Source organism: Bos taurus, chromosome 11 (assembly GCF_002263795.3).
Source record: "Bos taurus isolate L1 Dominette 01449 registration number 42190680 breed Hereford chromosome 11, ARS-UCD2.0, whole genome shotgun sequence".
NCBI classification, from domain to species: domain Eukaryota; kingdom Metazoa; phylum Chordata; class Mammalia; order Artiodactyla; family Bovidae; genus Bos; species Bos taurus.
The window spans coordinates 50,416,774-50,435,628 of NC_037338.1; the positions used below are offsets into that span (position 1 = coordinate 50,416,774).

Genomic DNA, 18,855 nt, shown 5'->3' on the forward strand with positions numbered 1-18,855 from the left:
AGGATAAGATGGCTGGATGACATCACCAACTCAATGGACATGAGTTTCAGCAAGCTTCAGGAGTTGGTGATGGACAGGAAAGCCTGGTGATAGACAGGGAAGCAGTCCATGGGGTTGCAAAGAGTTGGACATGACTGAGCAACTGAACTGAACTGAACGGAATGTACATGTTTCAATGCTATTTTCTCAAATCATCCCACCTTTGTTTTTCCCACTGAGTCCAAATAAGTCTGTTCGTTACATCTGTGTCTCCTTTGCTGCCCTGCATGTAGGATCATTGTTATGTCTTTCTATATTCCATATAAATGCATTAATATATAGTATTTTTCCCTCTCTTTCTGACCTGACTCTGTGTAATAGGCTCCAGTTTCACCCACCTCATTAGAACTGATTCAAATGTATTCCTTTTTATAGCTGAGTAATATTCCATTTTGTACATTTGATTATAAGCACTAAAGCAATACATACATCTGTTAGTTGCAGTGGCCTGGAATTTATTCAGTACCTCAGAGAGGTTCAGAAACACTTTAAATTTTCAGTAGCTGCTTAAAGACATTGTTAATTGATTAGAATGAAGCATAAACAAAATAAAATTAAACCCGATTAAAATGAAATATGCTTTCTAAACGGTTTATTAAAATGTAATGGCCTTTATATAGATTATTTTAAAAATTCTGCTTCAGCTTACCTGTGCTAGCATCTTTACTTCATTCACTTCATTGCTTAGATCTTCAAGATCTCTACCCAAATGCAGACAAAATTGCTTAATGCTTGTTTCTCTGTCACCCACAGATTTATCAATGGCATTCCGAACAGCAACAATAGATGGCTTCATAGTTGCAAAAACGGCAAAGTCTTCAGGAGGTGTGGGAACCTGATACTGTTCAATGAGCTTGTACATCTGAACCACAACATTCCCTTCATCTTCAAGGCTTTCGATCTAAATGGAAACATGAGTTGCTCATTAAATAAATCAGTGTCCTGTTATACCTGTTAAGAGTGACTGATAGGAGACAGTCGCTGTGCACCACGTTGTAAAGAGCCAGCACACAGAGGAGAGCATTTAATGCAGATCAAGTTGGCTGGAGCTGGCTGGATGACAAATACAGTCATTACTACGATGTAGACAATGAGGCCTAAGAGGTAAACTGTTCAGAACTGAGCACAGTTAATATTTACTTTTTCTCTCTCTTGTTCCCTAGTAAATTAAAGAGTAGTGCTCAGTCGCTTTAGTCGTGTCTGACCCTTTTGCAACTCCTTAGACTGCAGCCCACCAGGCTCCTCTGTCCATGGAATTTTCCAGGTAAGAATACTAGAGTGGGTTGCCATTTCCTCCTCCAAGGGATCTTCCCAACCCAGAGATGGAACCCACATCTCTTATGTCTCCTGCCTTGGGAAGCAGGTGCACAAGCAGCACCTGGTAAGCCTCAGATTAAACAGTGCCAATATTGAAAGTTTTCAGAGACGGCAGGTGCTGTGAGCATGCTCAACTGTAACATCTGAGATTCCAGGCATATGTGCTGAGCAGTGACTGTCCCAGGGCAGCCCCTGAGGTGTGCGGACCATGTACCTCTCTGTGTAGATTCAGAACGCTGATCGATGGTGAGCATCGTGCTACCCTCTAATAAAGGCTTTTACTACCACTATTACTGACTCCTAAACATCTCTGCTCTGATGCCTTGCCTCAGTGCACAGTGTCTTTCCTAATTTTCTGGCAAGGTCTCCCTGGTTTGAAGGGAACCCTGCATGCCACCACTCTGCCACAAGGTTATAGAGGAAGCATCCAGGTTCTATAACTTGACCCACCTCCTGGTGACAACTTAACCAGGGAGCATAAAATTGGGACAGAGTGAATCTAGCTCAGTCTGACCTTTCTCTTGACCTTGGGAAGAGTTAGGTTGTATCTGTGGGCAGAGGCCATTTGCTTTCATGGGGTAACAAAACAGGTCCTAAACAGGGGAAGAAAACTGTGGAGAGGCTTTAGAGAGATGGTTCTCAACCTTGAGCTGCATCCCAAGCACCCTGGCAATACTACACAACTGTACTCTGTACAGTATGGTACAGTAAAGTACACAAAAAACTTATAAAGGATGCACACATGTGACAATGTATGCCAGACATGTGAACTAACTTACCGTGATTGGACATGCAAACGCACATTCACATCTTTGAAAATTCGCAAGTTGAAAGTTTGCATGTAAGGGATTCACTGTAGATTGCAATCTAGATATTAGTTATAATGGAAGTCATGATCCTTCTTAATCTATACTTGCATAATAGTCAGGAAACTTACTAGCAGGAATGAAAGAAACCCAAGTTAAACTAGCTTAAGTAGGCAAGTGGGTTAGGGAGACAACAGCAGATATAGAGACTCTTCTTGCCTGTTCGCTTGATTCCAGCCCCTATATGCCAGCTGTTGTACTGCACTTTTCAAGGTACTGTACTGTAAGATTAAAAATGCTTTCTTTGTTTTTTTATGCACTATTTGTGTGAAAAGTATTATAAACCTATTACAGTACAGTACTATATAGCTGATTGTGTTAGTTGGGTACCTAGGCTCACTTGGTTGGACTTAGGAGAAAATGGGAGTTACAAACGCAATCTCAGAACAGAACTCACTTGAATTTAGGGGACTTACTGTATTATCATTCATTACAAATAAGAAATGCAATAAACTGGGGTTGAGAGCACTGGCTTTGTTGTCAGAGACCCAAATTTGAATTCCAGATGTACTGCATACAGGTCTGTGATCTTGGACACAATGACCTATTTTGGTCCTCATTTGCTTATCTGCAGAATACGAATAAAAATTATCTATACTTCTTTCTGGTGACTGCAGCCATGAAATTAAAAGACTCTTGCTCCTTTCTTCTATATAGAAGAAAAGTTATGACAAACCTAGACAGAGTATTAAAAAGCAGAGACATTACTTTGCTGACAAAGGTCTGTATAGTTAAAGCTACGGTTTTTCCAGTAGTCATGTATGAACGTGAGAGTTGGACCATCAAGAAGGCTGAGGACTGAAGAATTGATGTTTTGAACTGTGGTGTTGGAGAAGACTCTTGAGAGTTCCTTGGACTGCAAGGCGATCAAACCAGTCAATCCTAAAGGAAATCAATCCTGAATATTCATTGGAAGGACTGATGCTGAAGCTGAAGATATAAAACTTAGTTACCTGATGTGAAGAGTCAACTCATCAGAAAAGACCCTGATGCTAGGAAAGATAGAAGGCAGAAGGAGAAGGGGACAACAGAGGACATGATAGGAGAGGTTGGGTAGCATCATTGACTCAATGGACATGAATTTGAGCAAACTCTGGGAGATGGTGAAGGACAAGGAGGCCTGGCATGCTGCAGTCCATGGGGTCGCAAAGAGTCAGACATGACTGAACGACTAAACAATACTTCTTAAGCTTTTGAAGGATAAAAAATGTAACATATGTAGAAAATGTAGTACATGCCTGACTAGTAGTGATCAATGTTAGCTGCCATTACTACTGTGAGGTAAGCCATCCACTTCCTTTGCCTGAAAGTGTTTCTGATATTCTGACAGCTGTATCTTGACCTTCAGTCCCTCAGTTTCTCTTATTTGCCTTCCTTCCCACAAGGTTTGGAATAGTGAGTTACACAAGAATCAACTCACCCTTTCCTGAATTTCGTCAAGAAATACTAAGCTGTTAACATATTCTATGGTAGTAGTTGGGACAAATTCAAGCTTGTATTCTGCATCTTGTGCCTCAGAGATGATGGCATCCACTTTTTTCTTGCTTAGACGAGGAAGCATATAATTCAGCACCTAGGAAAAAAGAAGGAACTGTGAATTGTAACTACTTGAGTATTTCTACTTTATTATACATTTTAGATAAAGTCTAACTAAATGTCTGTTAAATCAGCAGGTAACGAAAGCACAGTATATGAAAAGGATTTTTTTTCCCCACACTGAAACAATAGGATTAGTTTTGAAGATTATTTCCAGAATAAATTAGATTGTACAAGTTATTAAAAAGTTTACCTTGGGACTTCTTTAGTGGTCCAGTGGTTAAAAATCTGTCTTGTAATGCTGGGAAAATGGATTTGATCCCTGGCTGGGAAACTAAGATTCCACTAAGCTTGAGTGCCATAACTACTGAAGCCTGTGTGCTCTGGAGTCTGTGCACCACAAATGAGAGAGCTCGTATGCCACAACTAGAGAGTTTGTGTGCCACAAGGAAAGTTCCCACATGACTCAACCAAGATCACATATGTTGCAACTAAGACCAGATGCAGCCAAATAAATAAATAATTTTTTTAAAAATCTGCCTAAATGGTCTGATATTTTATAAGTACCCTTTCTGTTACTTTGTCCTGCATAGTGAACATTGTGGTACCATCCCCAGTATCTTTCGTGTTGGGTGGTAGTAATGATTTGGAGGAAGGTGATCTCTCCTTCACAAACAAAGATTGAGTCTGATTGGTCGTAAGGTAAAATGAGCATGGCTTTCTTTGGCTAGTGTGATTGGATTAGAGTGAACCTCTGACATTAGCTGGTCCAATTAAGTAGAAACCCAAGACTTTTGTTTAAGGCTGAGAGATCTCTCTCTCTCTCTCTGGACATGAATAAGGAAATAATTATCCTATGGAGCCTTTGACTACCATTTCAGAAAAGTGAGGGTGCATGAGCTTTAGGATGAAGCTGGAACATCAGAAGGAAGCTGGCACACAGTGAATGGAAAAAATCAGGTCTTTAGTAACCACTGAGTCACTAGATCACACCTTCCTGATGCCCATCCACCCTCTGGACTGTTTAGATCTATACATTTTCTGATTGCTGAAGCCAGTTTGAGGGTGGTTTTTTTTTTTTTGTTTGTTTGTTTTTTGTTTTTGGCTTAGTATACAGTAGTACTCATAGTGCTCAGAAATGTTTGCTGAAATTGACTTTGCTTCAATTCTCTATTGTTTTCTTTTTCAACAGATGAAGCAGCAAAGCTCTAGAAAGGAGTCCAGTACTATACAGCTAATTAGTGACAGAAAAGATATTAACACTCAGGCCTGTAGCCTTTTAGACAGAGCACTGTCTTCTTTCATCTGCACCAGGGGTCAGCAGAGGTTTTCCGTAAGGGCTAAATAGTAAATACTTTAGATTTGCAGGATATACGGTCTCTGTCACAACCACTCAGCTCTGCCCTCGTAGAGCAACCATAGGCAATACATAAGCGAACTGTCATGGTACAAAACAGGTGGCAGGCTGGAAAGACCCTGTGGGATAGAGTTTGCCAATCTGTTCTATACCATTGTGTCTCTAGAGGTATTTTTTAGAGTCTTTATTGAATCTGTTAAAATATTGTTTCTGTTTTACGTTTTTGGGGGTTTTTTGGCTGTGAGGCATGTGCGATCTTAGCTCCCTGACCAGGGATTGAACCTGGGCCCCTTGCACTGGAACGTGAAGTCTTAACTACTGAACCACCAGGGGAGTCCCTTTGTGGTGGTATTTGATTGTATATATGACTAAAGGATATGACTTTATATATGATATATATGACTTCCCTGGTGGCTTAGAGGATAAAGCGTCTGCCCACAATGCGGGAGACCTGGGTTCAATCCCTGGGTAGGGAAGATCCCCTGGAGAAGGAAATGGCAACCCACTCCAGTATTCTTGCCTGGAAAATCCCATGGATGGAGAAGCCCGATAGGCTATAGTCCATGGGGTCGCAAAGAGTCGGACACAACTGAGCAACTTCACTTCACTTCACTTCGTGACTAAAGGAAGACCTGAAAGTTTTTGTAGAAGCAATCAAATCTCCTCAGCTCTACCACTCACTAAAATACAATGAGTTCTTTAGGGACAGTTTCAGATCAGGAAACCTCAGTATCTAGGATACCTCTATCCTAGAATCAACCAGCATTCCTACTAGGACCCTGAGCTGTTACAGCAATATCTCCTCTGGAGGAAATCTTGAAATGCTCCAACAAAGGAAAAAGGAGTGGATGTAGGAGGCTAGTTTAAGGACTTTTTTTTCCCCTCACCTGAAATTGACTATGCTTGAGACAGAAAGAAAAACATGGAACTTTCCCTACATATTAAAGATGCTGAATAGACTTAAGTTAATTTTAAATAGCTGCAATACTAGAAAATAAAGATATGCTATTTGCAGGAGAAAAATCGTAAAATAGTTTAAGAGACCATAATTAACCTTTTTTTTCTAGTTCACAGTTACCTCCAAGCATCGCAAAGGTGATGGAATTAGTTTTTCTTTCAGTTGCTTAGTGTCAATGAGCAGCAGTCCTACATTCCTGGTGGGTCTCAGAGCCACTGCATCCTTGTGCTGTCTGTGATATTTTTCCAGTTGTTCACTAAAGAACTTAACACCTACATAGAATAATTCATATATAGCAAAAAATATATATTAGATTTTAAAGGACCATTACACAGATATATCAAAAATCATTGCATTAATACACTTCCATATGTATTTAAAATGAACTATCCATAGGTAGAGAAACTTGTATGGTTTTAAAATGTTAATTCATGGTGCTTCATATTTTATTCTTGTAATGAAGAAACTAACATTTCATAATGTAAATATATTTTCTGGCTGTTGCTAAGAATAGCTCATGAAAATAACTTGTAATTGCATTAGAGAATCTAGTCTATAATGGAGTAGATTCTAGAATCAGACTGGTTTGAAGTTGGCTTAATCTAACGGTTCTTCCACATCATACCTCAAAATAAGTATGAATATGCATCCTTAGTTGTATTTGATTCTTTGTGACCCCATGGACTATAACCTACCAGGCTCCTCTATCCATGGGATTTTCTAGGCAAAAATACTGGAGTGGGTTGCCATTTCCTCTGCCAGGGGATCTTCCCGACCCAGGGATTAAACCTGCGTCACCTGTGTCTCCTGCATTGCAGGCAGATTCTTTACCAAGTATATAAGGATATTAGCAACAGAGAAGGTTTGAAACTCAAGAGATCAGGCATAGCTAAAATTATTTCCATTCCTCTTCCCAACACCTCTGCCAACCCTGCTCCCCACATCAAAGTTAACGCCATTGTCAACTTTGTCTGCCAATGCTGCAGTTGCATTTTGATAATCTTCCTATCTCCAATTTCTCTGCCGTCTAGGGGGTCGCACAGAGTCGGACATCACTGCAGTGACCTAGCAGCAGCAGCAGCAGCAATCTATTTGGATTGGGAAATCACCAGTGGAAGTCTGATTATCTTGAAATCATACTATTGGTCAAAAACAACTCTTACTAATACACATATAATACAAAACAACTCCTTGTCTTTAAAAATTCAGCTAACTTTATTTCCAGTTGGTCCCTCCACTTGAGTCTGACTGTATTCCCTACTGTTTCCTGATCTTCTTTAACCGTCTTCCACCATCTCTAAGAGAAAAAGTTGTTGATCCCTGCTTTTATTTCCATCGCCTTCTGTTCTGGACACAAGGGGCAGTTTGACACAGTATAAAGAACACATCAGACAAAGTCTTAGAGGACTTAGCCCCAAGTCTTTAACCCACCTGTTGCTTTGGCTAAGTTACTTAATCTTTCTGAGCTTCACCTTCCTCAAGATACAAAAAAAGGGATGACAATTATCTGTCCTACTCATTTTAGAAGGTTTTGATGTGTTTATTTTTGAGAAATGAAAAAATTAGGATATCAAATGATCTGAGAAAACCCCTGGTGAGGAAAGTTGTATAATGTTGCTTGGTCTAGTATTTTCCAAATTTATTTGAACACAGAGTCTTTTTCATAGTATCATGTAATATCCTTCAGAATGGTGGTTCAAGGAATTCCAATTTGGGGAACACAAATTTAGTCCAATACTTTCATTTTATACATAAATAAATTTAGATCACTCAAAGTTAAATGACTTTTATCCATGTTCAAAGGGAAATAAAAGAGTAAAGCCAACAGAAGAGTTCTGTCTTGAGATGGTGGAGGGATGGTTTGTATAACAAACTCTCAAGTCAGGGGAAACAATTTCTAAACCACTCACTCACTGTGTAGTCTTGACGTTGCCTTATCTCTATATTTCCACTTACCTATTTGTAAAATGAGAATACTTGCCTATATAGAATTATGAGGATTAGATAAAATAGATTAGATGAGACAGCACAGTACCTATCATAAGTGCTTAGCAAGTATGGAAAATATTAGTAGACACTGACTTTTATAGAAATTTAGTGGTGAGATATGGCTGATTATTTCAGAAAGCCAGAGTCTGTCTTCTGATCATCTTCTGGGGCTAAACAAAGGGTAGTCTGGCTAAAAGTTTGGTTAAACAGACGTTTATTAAGTATGCTATGCTAAGTCACTTCAGTCGTGTCCGACTCTGTGTGACCCCATAGACGGCAGCCCACCAGGCTCCCCCATCCCTGGGATTCTCCAGGCAAGAACACTGGAGTGGGTTGCCATTTCCTTCTCCAGTGCATGAAAGTGAAAAGTGAAAGTGAAGTCGCTCAGTCGTGTCCGACTCTTAGCGACCCCATGGACTGCAGCCTACCAGGCTTGTCCATCCATGGGATTTTCCAGGCAAGAGTACTGGAGTTGGGTGCCATTGCCTTCTCCATTATTAAGTATAATAAACTATAATATATCTTAGGGCTTCCCAGGTGGCACTTGTGGTAAAGAATTCCCCTGCTAATGCAGGAGACATAATAGATGCGGGTTCAGTCCCTGGGTGGGGAAGATCCCTCTGGAAGAGGAAATGGCAATCTGCTCTAGAATTCTTGCCTGGGAAATCTCATGGACAGAACTTGGAGGGCTACAGTCCATGGAATCACAAAGAGTTGGACATGACTGAGCATCTGAGCACAATATGTCATAGGCAGTGTTATAGTAATTTGAGGGAATATGGTATAACAGGCAAGGCATGGTATCCAAGGGGCAAAGCTACATTCTAATGGGAAATAACTGGGTTCAGAGGTTTAGAAAGTACCAGAAAGTTCCTAAAAGAGGAAGAAAACAACTTTTAGGAGTCCAGGCCAATCTACTCCAGATTCCCAGAAAACAAATGGCTAATACTTATGATACCCTGGTTTGGAGATTGAGACAGGATTGACAAGCCAAGGCAGGACTAGATGAAGGGCAATCTGGGAGCTTGGTGGCCTTATCCAGTTAGGTAACTGGTGAAGGAGTAAAGTTATCCAACATGAGGAACATGATAACAGGAGACTCAGAGGTCTTGGCTCAAGGCTGTGAGTAGACAATCTAGATGGTTAGAACTGGTTATTTGGATTAGTCTATTTCATGCTGAAATGCCAGGCTCCACAGCTTACTGTTACCATGGTGCCACCATAGTACTGATCAGTTTCCTTCAGTTCAACACACACTAAGTCTCAGTGTGACAGTATTGGTGAAGAACGGTAGAAATGAACTTGTCTCATTTTTTTTTTAAATTTCTTAAGTAGAACCCAACTTTTGTTTCTTGAGCAAGTTAGTGCTTTGGAAAAAAAGGTCTGTTTCAACTTTTGAAAACTAAGAGACATAAAAAGTAAATACAGTGTCTATTCTTGGATTAGATTCTGGGCCAAACCAGCTGCAAACTGCTTTATTTGGCAGATTCTGAATATGGTCTAAATGTTGATTTTAGAGATTTTTTTTCAGGTGTGAAAATATTTTGGTTCTGTAGGGACATGCTTTTTGAAGATGCATATTGAAGTATTTCATTTAGGGACTGGCATGTATAATTTACTTTAAAATACTTCAGTGTAATAAAAATAATGAATTGAAAGAAAAACACAAGAATTTACAGAAAAAAAAAATAGTGCTCATTCATTAGGCAAAGTATCAGAGTAAACATTTTTGTGCATGAGAAAAAAAAAGAATGAAATCAATTAATGAAACAAACAAAAAAGAGAATATGAATGATATGCTTCACATTTTTAAATGGTAATAATGAATGCTATATACTTAATTTTCATAATCATTTGGAAACTTTCTTGCCTGAAATTTCACTTGGGCATTGTATTTTATTTTCTTTGGTTGAATAAAATAAGTTTAATAAAATAACTTCTCCATGGTTCTAATCTCATGACTAAGGTGTCGATCCATACCTACCTGGTTGCAATAAGGCTGTACAAATAGAATTACTTGAATTCCTGAGACAGAATGAATTCCTGAGATACATGTTACCTATGTAAACATTTTTTAAGGAATCTGAGGGGAAAACATTCCTTTCAACTCCTTTCCATATAGAGGCTATATGACCTTGGCACTGGCACAGCTTCATACTAAAAAATAAGCTCTTGGGGAAGAATTCCTTCCCATAATATTCTGAAATAAAACATAACAGTAAAACTAAAGAAAAATGTGGTTCTACAGAAAATAATCTAGAAATGAATAAACTCTTGTGTATTGTCAGGCCAACTCTTTTGGGCTACCATCTCTGTCACCACACACCACAAAACAGAAACCTAGACCATGATAAAAATCCCATGGACAAAGGAACCTGGTAGGCTGCAGTCCATGGGGTCGAGAAGAGTAGGACACAACTGAGCGACTTCACTTTCACTTTTCACTTTCATGCATTGGAGAAGGAAATGGCAACCCACTCCAGTGTTCTTGCCTGGAGAATCCCAGGGACAGGGGAGCCTGCTGGGCTGCCATCTATGGGGTCACACACAGTCGGACACGACTGAAGCGACTTAGCAGCAGCAGCAGCAGCAGACCATGATAAAGCTTGATATGACTCTTAGATATAATTAGCAAGGACAAATGAAAACTTACCAGGTTCTTGAAGTTTAAGATCTTGTAAATCAAGACTTTCATTTTCCTTGAAGAATATTTGAAACTTTTCAAATGTAGCTGCATAGAATTGGGCAGATTCAAATGCTGCCTGTATGGCTTCCTAAACATTATATAAAATAAAAACAAACAAAACTATATTTTTCCTGAGCAGAATTTAATTCTATACAACTAAAAAATGAAGATGCACACTATGCTGTGACCTGGGGATATATAAGTGAGAGAAAAGGTACCATCCTTGATGACAAAGGGCAGTTAATAAATTCTCTTATGAAACTTAAAAAAAAAATACATCTTTAAATGTGACTTTCAAAGAATTGTTCCTTATGATTAAAAAGAAGTAAACTTGTAATTTTTTAGCTTCATGGTGAACTTATACATCACTAGTAGGTATATGGCAAGAGACAATGTCTACTTATTTTCCAAATTGCAAAGTTTATATCTTGGTTTAAGTGTTTTTGAGTGAAGGCAAAACCATTTAGCATATATGCAAAATTACTTGCCTAATCTCATTATTAAATTCTCTATGCTGGCAAGTCTCCTATTTCAAACTGTCTTCAGAATTTGCCCTAATAAATACTTTCCGTCACTTTGCTTAAACTTGGCGCAAACCTCCACTTTCCTACAAGACGTTTCCTATAATACCATGTCAGTACACATTATCATAGTTCAATGGCATCATAATGCCTTCGAATGGCAGTCAGGACTTGTTTCTTGTTGATCTTAGCCTATTAGTCCCTGGCTACACTCCACTGCCTTCTCTTAATATTTCCTACTAAGACTTCTTGCAAATGACTGCAATTTGCCCCAAGGAAAACTAGAGATGATCAATGGAATTGCTCATTCCCAACACACCAATGCTAGGGTAGGTGGCTCAGACGCTTGCTTTACATACTTAGTGGGTAGTGGTAGAAATTTTAATTACAAACAATAGTACATACCCTAGATGGCTATATTTAGATATTTGTTCATTTATTTCCTTTCAATAAGCTTCGTATATAACCTTCCAGAATGTTTCTGCTGTTTATTTTTTTACATTAAAAATTGAAGGGAAGATACCATGTCAAAGTATATCTCCTTTGAGCAGATTTAATAGTGTCTCTGGTACATGATCATGCAAGTGTTAGACAGAAACACAATGGGTGACCCCAAAATGGAAAGCTCCACCAACATGTTCAAATATGATTTTTTTTTTAAAAAAAAAATATTCCGCCTCCCGTGGGCCCAGGGAACTCCCCAAAGCAACAGTAGCAGCACTGCCACCAGGATCCGGAGACTCCCAGAGGGCGCCATGTCAGCCGTTTCGCCCACCCACGACGAGCGAGGCGGCCCCCACCTCCGCGCAGCAGCTCCTCCCAAATATGATTTTTAAAACCTCACAGCATAGTTGCTGGAATAGTTCAAAGAATTCCATATACGGTCACTGAATTCCTTAAATTTTAATAATATATCACATTTGCTTTATGACTTTCTCTCTATACATTATTTTACTCTGAACCATTTGGAAGAAAGCTTCAGACACAAGATATTTCTAACACTAAATATTTCAGGGTTTATTTAATAAACACAAAAATATTTTCTTAAACTGTCATAATATTAATGACTTAAATCAGGAAATTAGCATTGATATTAATACTATTATCTAATTACAGGCCTTTATACAAATTTTGGGAGAAGGCAATGGCAACCTACTCCAGTACTCTTGCCTGGGAAATCCCACGGACGGAGGAGCCTGGTAGGCTACAGTCCACGGGGTCTCGAAGAGTCAAACATGACTGAGCGACTTCAGTTTCACTTTTCACTTGCATGCTTTGGAGAAGGAAATGGCAACCCACTCCAGTGTTCTTGCCTAGAGAATCCCAGGGATGGGAGCCCGGTGGGCTGCCGTCTATGGGGTCACACAGAGTTGGACACGACTGAAGCGACTTAGCAGCAGTAGCAGCATACAAATTTTGCCATCTCTCCCAATAATGTCTTTCATAGCAAAATAAAAAACTTCCCCCCCCGCCCCGGCCCACTATCCTATCCAGTATCAGATATTGTATCTTGTCATATATCTTTGGTGTCCTTTAATCTGGACCAATTTCTCAATTTTTGTCTTTCATGATCTTTACCTTTTTGAAGAGTATCATGTGTGTGTGTGTGTGTGTTTGTGTAACATTTCTTAATGCTTACATTCAGTTATACTTTGGCAATAATATGACAGAAATGATGTATGTTTTCCATGTATCATGTTTAAAGGCACATAATGTTGATATGTCCCATTACTAGCGATGTTAACATATTAAAGTGGTATCTGTGAAGTCTGTCACTGTAAATGTACTATTTTCTCTCTTTAAATCAATAAATATCTTATGCAGAAATGTTTTGAGATAAAAGTCCTTTTTCTCACTATACCTTTGCATATCCATTTCAGTAATCATTGGAGATTCTCACCTATTTCTATGGTTGCTATAGAAGTGGTGATAAAGTGCTATAAAGTGGTCGTCTTTTTTTAGGTTTTCCTTCTACGTTTATTAGTTGGCATTTTACTGTAAGGAATAGCTTTCCATTCTCACTCCATCGATTCATTCATTTACTCATAAAATATGCTTATGTATTCTCATTTTCAAACACTGTTATAACCATTACTTATTTTAATGGTCAGATTGTTCTAGAGAGACCCTTCAAGTTGGCTTTTTAATCTTTTATGCATGTCTCCATTAGTTCTTAGACATTTTATTTACATGTGTAGGGGTCGGGGTGGAGGGGCTTTCCTGGTGGCTAGATGGTAAAGAATCTGCCTGCAGTGAAGGAGACCCTGGTTCAATTCCTGGATTGGGAAGATCCCTTGGAAAAGTAAATGGCAACCCCTTCCAGTATTCTTGCTTGGAAAATTCCATTGACAGAGGAGCCTGGCAGGCTACAGTCTATGGTGTCACAAAGAGTCAGACATGACTAAGCAATTAACGCTTTCACTTTCACTCATATTTTGGTTCAACAGTATGCTCTGGGCTATTCTTGTACTTCCCTTGTTCTGCTGCTGCTGCTGCTAAGTCGCTTCAGTCGTGTCCGACTCCATGCGACTCCATAGATGGCAGCCCACCAGGCTCCCCTGTCCTTGGGATTCTCCAGGCAAGAACACTGGAGTGGGTTGCCATTTCCTTCTCCAATGCATGGAAGCGAAAAGCGAAAGTGAAGTCACTCAGTCGTGTCTGACTCTTAGCGACCCCATGGACTGCAGCCTACCAGGCACCTCCCTCCATGGGATTTTCCAGGCAAGAGTACTGGGGTGGGGTGCCATTGCCTTCTCCCTTGTTCTAGGAATAAGCAATTTCTTCAGAGATAAGGATCTTTCGCTTTGGAATGATACATAGAAACCAAAGTGTGGACACTCAATGTGCTCATCACTTTTAGGATGTCACTGCTTCCAGACCATCTCAGTGAGCAGAACAAGAAACACGCACACGCGCACACCCCCCACAAATATACATACATACACAAAACCCTATATATAGTTCTCTTTCTACTGATTAATTAAAAATTATGAGTTCATAATTCCGTTTTCAATATAACACCATTCTGGCCTTTTCTCTTCCATATTTGTACTTCCCTTTCTGAGGATGATAACCTCATTTCATTATCCACAATATATTTAGTTGTTTGCTAAACTACAGAATACACAGAAAGTCATTTCAGAATTGCTAATGCACTAATACCACTGTGAAAAACAAACTAACTGGAATCTAATATTTGTTATAATTACAGTGATCTTTAGCTTAAGGGTATATAGGCAAAACACTGTATTTATTTATTTTTAAGACCTTGATTTAATTTATTAATTTACTTTTAAAAATTAATTTATTTTACTTTATAATATTGTATTGGTTTTGCCATATATTGACTTGAATCCGCCATGAGTATACATGTGTTTCCCATCTTGAACCCCGCTCCCACTTCCCTCCCCATCCCATCCCTCTGGGTCATCCCAGTGCACCAGCCCCGAGCATCCTGTATCCTGCATCAAACCTGGACTGGCGATTTGTTTCACATATGATATTTTACATGTTTCAATGGCATTCTCCCATATCTTCCCACCCTCGCCCTCTCCCACAGAGTCCAAAAGACTGTTCAATACATCTGTATCTCTTTTGCTGTCTTGCATACAGGATTATTGTTACCTTCTTTCTAAATTCCATATATATGCGTTAGTATACTGTATTGGTGTTTTTCTTTCTGGCTTACTTCATTCCGTATAATAGGTTCCAGTTTCATCCACCTCATTAGAACTGATTCAAATGTATTCTTTTTAATGGCTGAGTAATATTCCACTGTGTATATGTACCACAGCTTTCTTATCCATTCATCTGCTGATGGACATCTAGGTTGCTTCCATGTCCTGGCTATTATAAACAGTGCAGTGATGAACACTGGGGTACACGTCTCTTTCAATTCTGGTTTCCTCAGTGTGTATGCCCAGCAGTGGGATTGCTGGGTCGTAATGGCACCCCACTCCAGTATTTTTGCCTAGAAAATCCCATGGATGGAGGAGCCTGGTAGGCTGCAGTTCATGGGGTCGCTAGAGTAGGACACGACTGAGCGACTTCACTTTCACTTTTCACTTTCATGCATTGGAGAAGGAAATGGAAACTCACTCCAGTGTTCTTGCCTGGAGAATCCCAGGGATGGGGAAGCCTGCTGGGCTGCCGTCTATGGGGTCGCTCGGAGTCAGACACGACTGAAGCAGCGCAGCAGCAGCAGCATGGCAGTTCTATTTTCAGTTTTTAAGGAATCTCCACACTGTTCTCCATAGTGGCTGTACTAGTTTGCATTCCCACCAACAGTGTAAGAGGGTTCCCTTTTCTCCACACCCTCCCCAGCATTTATTGCTTGTAGACTTTTGGATAGCAGCCATTCTGACTGGCGTGAAATGGTACCTCATTGTGGTTTTGATTTGCATTTCTCTGATAATGAGAAAACACTGTATTTAAAAGTTACTTGTTTGAGTGTTTTCCCCTTCCTCACAGTGTGGTTATTCATTTGAAATATAGAATAGTACATTTGTTTTTTAATGCATCTATTTTAAGATTTTTTTTTCCCTCATTCTCATAGCTTTCCTGTTGTTGTTTAGACACTAAGCTAGGTCCCACTCTTTCATGACCTCATTGATTGTAGCCTGCATGGCTCCTCTATCCATGGGACTTTCCAGGCAAGAATACTGGAGTAGGGTGCCGATTCCTTGTCTAGGGGATCTTCCTGAGCCAGGGATCGAACCCACGTCTCCTGCATTGGCAGATGTATTCTTTACCACTAGGGAAGCACATCGATTTTTAAAGAACTATACTGGACTATACTAAAAGGTATGCTCAGAACTACGTGTGACTCTTCTCATCTTTTCTACTCCAAACCCATCCTGTCTACACCATTCCCACTGTCTTCTCTAGGGAACCAATTTCCTTAGTTTCTGGTTTATCTCTTCCTTCTCCCTATTTTCTGACATAAAAAGTAGCACACTATAGATATTCTTGTCTAATTTGATTTTTCCACCTAACAGTATATCCTGGAAATCACTCCATAGTTAATAAATTTTCATGTTACTTAGGTGTATTTCTGGGCTTTTTATTCCATTTCACTGGCCTGATAAATATGCATGTGCCAATATGACAATCTTTTAATTATAGAGTTTATATTTAATACTTGGCTAGAATAGTACCCCAAATAGCTTTTCTTTTTTAGGGTTTTCCTAGCTTCCATGGATGTCTATTATTCCTTATAGGCACTGACTCAATGGACGTGAGTCTCAGTGAACTCTGGGAGTTGGTGATGCACAGGGAGGCCTGGCATGCTGCGAATCATGGGGTCGCAAAGAGTCGGACACGACTGAGCGACTGATCTGATCTGATCTGATAAACCTAACATGCTTTACAATAAGTTTATTATTATTATTATTTTATTGGCATTTGTATTACATTTATAAATTAACCTAGGGAGAACAGAAGCCTTTATTATGTTGAGTCATTCCATCTAAGAACATTTATCCATGTTTGTGTCTTCCAGAAGCCTTTAAGAAAACTTAAAAGATATTCTTATATAGATTTTTTAGCATTTCTTACTAGGTTTATTCCTAAATATATTATCTGCTTTGTTGCTATTACAAATGGAGATTTTTCCACCAGGCATTTTCAGTATTCTGGAACAATTTATGTGACACTGTGAGTATATGGCCTTTGGTGAGTCAATCTCTTTATATATGGTATTTTGTGAATATATGATCTTTGGTGAGTTCCCCTGTGAACCCATTTGGGCCTGGTGCTTTTTACAAGGTATTTCTTTAATAACTTCCTCTGTTTCTGTGGATATTGGCAAGCTTTCTATTTCCAGTGCTGTTAATTTAGATACCCATGTTTCCCTAAAAATACTATCCATTTAATCTAAGTTTTCAAATTTATTTGGATAAATGTCTGCAAGGTTTTCATATTTATTTAGATAAGCCAATTTTTGTTTGGATAAAAATCCCTTGTTTTTTTTCTGTTTCAATGGTTATTTCCTTATTATTTATCACTGATTATGTTAGTTAAGAATTCTATATCCTAATTTACATTTTTCCTACTTGATCTGTCTTCTAATGAAAGCTCCACGTTAAAGACTTCTGTTCACAGTAATTCTGTTTATGTACCATATATGTCTCATTGCATCTCTTTGCCTTTTGCGTTTCCTGTACTATTTTGTCCATAGAGATTTATAGCCCTGACTCATGGGACCACAAGTCTTGTTTTCTGTGGTTACATTTGCCTTTACAATATTGAACACTACTCCATATTTTGTCTCTCTGAATTTTTTGTCTTACATTGCCCATTTGTTCTTGCATGCTGTGTGTCTTATCTGTTAGAGCCCTCAGCATATTAAATCATCAGTTCAGTTCAGTTCACTCAGTCATGTCCAACCCTTTGTGACCCCATGGACTGCAGCACGTCAGGATTCCCTGTCCATCACCAACTTCTGGAGCTTGCTCAAACTCACATCCATCCAGTCAGTGATGCCATCCAATTATCTCATCCTCTGTCATCCCCTTCTCCTCTAGCTGGAAAAACCACAGCTTTGACTGGATGGACCTTTGTTGGCAAAGTAATGTCTCTGCTTTTTAATATGCTGTCTAGGTTGGTCATAGCTTTTCTTCCAAGGAGCAAGTGTCTTTTAATTTCATGGCTGCAATCACCATCTGCAGTGATTTTGGAGCCCCCCAAAATGAAGTCTCTCACTGTTTCCATTGTCTCCCCATCTGTTTGCCATGAGGTGATGGGACCAGATGCCATGATCTTAGTTTTCTCTATATTGAGTTTTAAGCCAATATTTTCACTCTCCTCTTTCACTTTCATCAAGAGGTTCTTTAGTTCTTCTTTGCTTTCTTCCATAAGGGTGGTGTCATCTGCATATTTGAGGTTATTGATATTTTCCCTGGAAATCTTGATTCCAGCTTGTGCTTCATCCAGACCGTATTTCTCATGATGTACTCTGCCTGGTGGCTCAGATGGTAAAGGGTCTACCTGCAATGTGGGAGACCCAGGTTCAATTCCTGGGTCGGGAAGATCCCCTGGAGAAGGAAATGGCAATCCACTCCAGCACTCTTGCCTGGAAAATCCCATGGACAGAGAAGCCTGAGAGGCTACAGTCCATGGGGTTGCAAAGAGTCGGACACGACTGAGCGACTTCACTTCACTTCACTTCACTCTGCATAGAAGTTAAATAAGCAGGGGACAGTATATAGCCTTGATGTACTCCTTTTATGATTTGGAACCAGTCTGTTGTTCCATGTCCAGTTCTAACTGTTGCTTCCTAACCTGCATACAGATTTCTCAGAAGGCAGGTCAGGTGGTCTCGTATTCCCATCTCTTTCAGAGTTTTTCACAGTTTATTGTGATCCACACAGTCAAAGGCTTTGGCATAGTCAATAAAGCAGAAATAGATGTTTTTTTTCTGGAGCTCTCTTGCTTTTTTGATGATCCAGCAGATGTTGGCCATTTGACCTCTGGTTCCTCTGTCTTTTCTAAATCTAGCTTGAACATCTGGAAGTTCATGGTTCACATACTGTTGAAGCCTGGCTTGGAGAATTTTGAGCATTACTTTACTAGCGTGTGAGATGAGT

The 18,855-nt window shown here is 39.4% G+C and overlaps 1 protein-coding gene across 1 annotated transcript in view; it reads right to left on the reverse strand.

The window, feature by feature from the left end:
• The window catches only part of DNAH6 (dynein axonemal heavy chain 6), a 282,338-nt gene that overhangs the window by 212,738 nt on the left and 50,745 nt on the right, over positions 1-18,855 (reverse strand). The window contains exons 12-15 of the mRNA XM_024999429.2: positions 10,716-10,836; positions 6,194-6,345; positions 3,643-3,795; positions 689-940 (exon numbers count right to left, since the gene is read on the reverse strand). Coding sequence (XP_024855197.1) covers positions 689-940; positions 3,643-3,795; positions 6,194-6,345; positions 10,716-10,836 — 678 coding nt within the window. The remainder of the gene's footprint in view (positions 1-688; positions 941-3,642; positions 3,796-6,193; positions 6,346-10,715; positions 10,837-18,855) is intronic.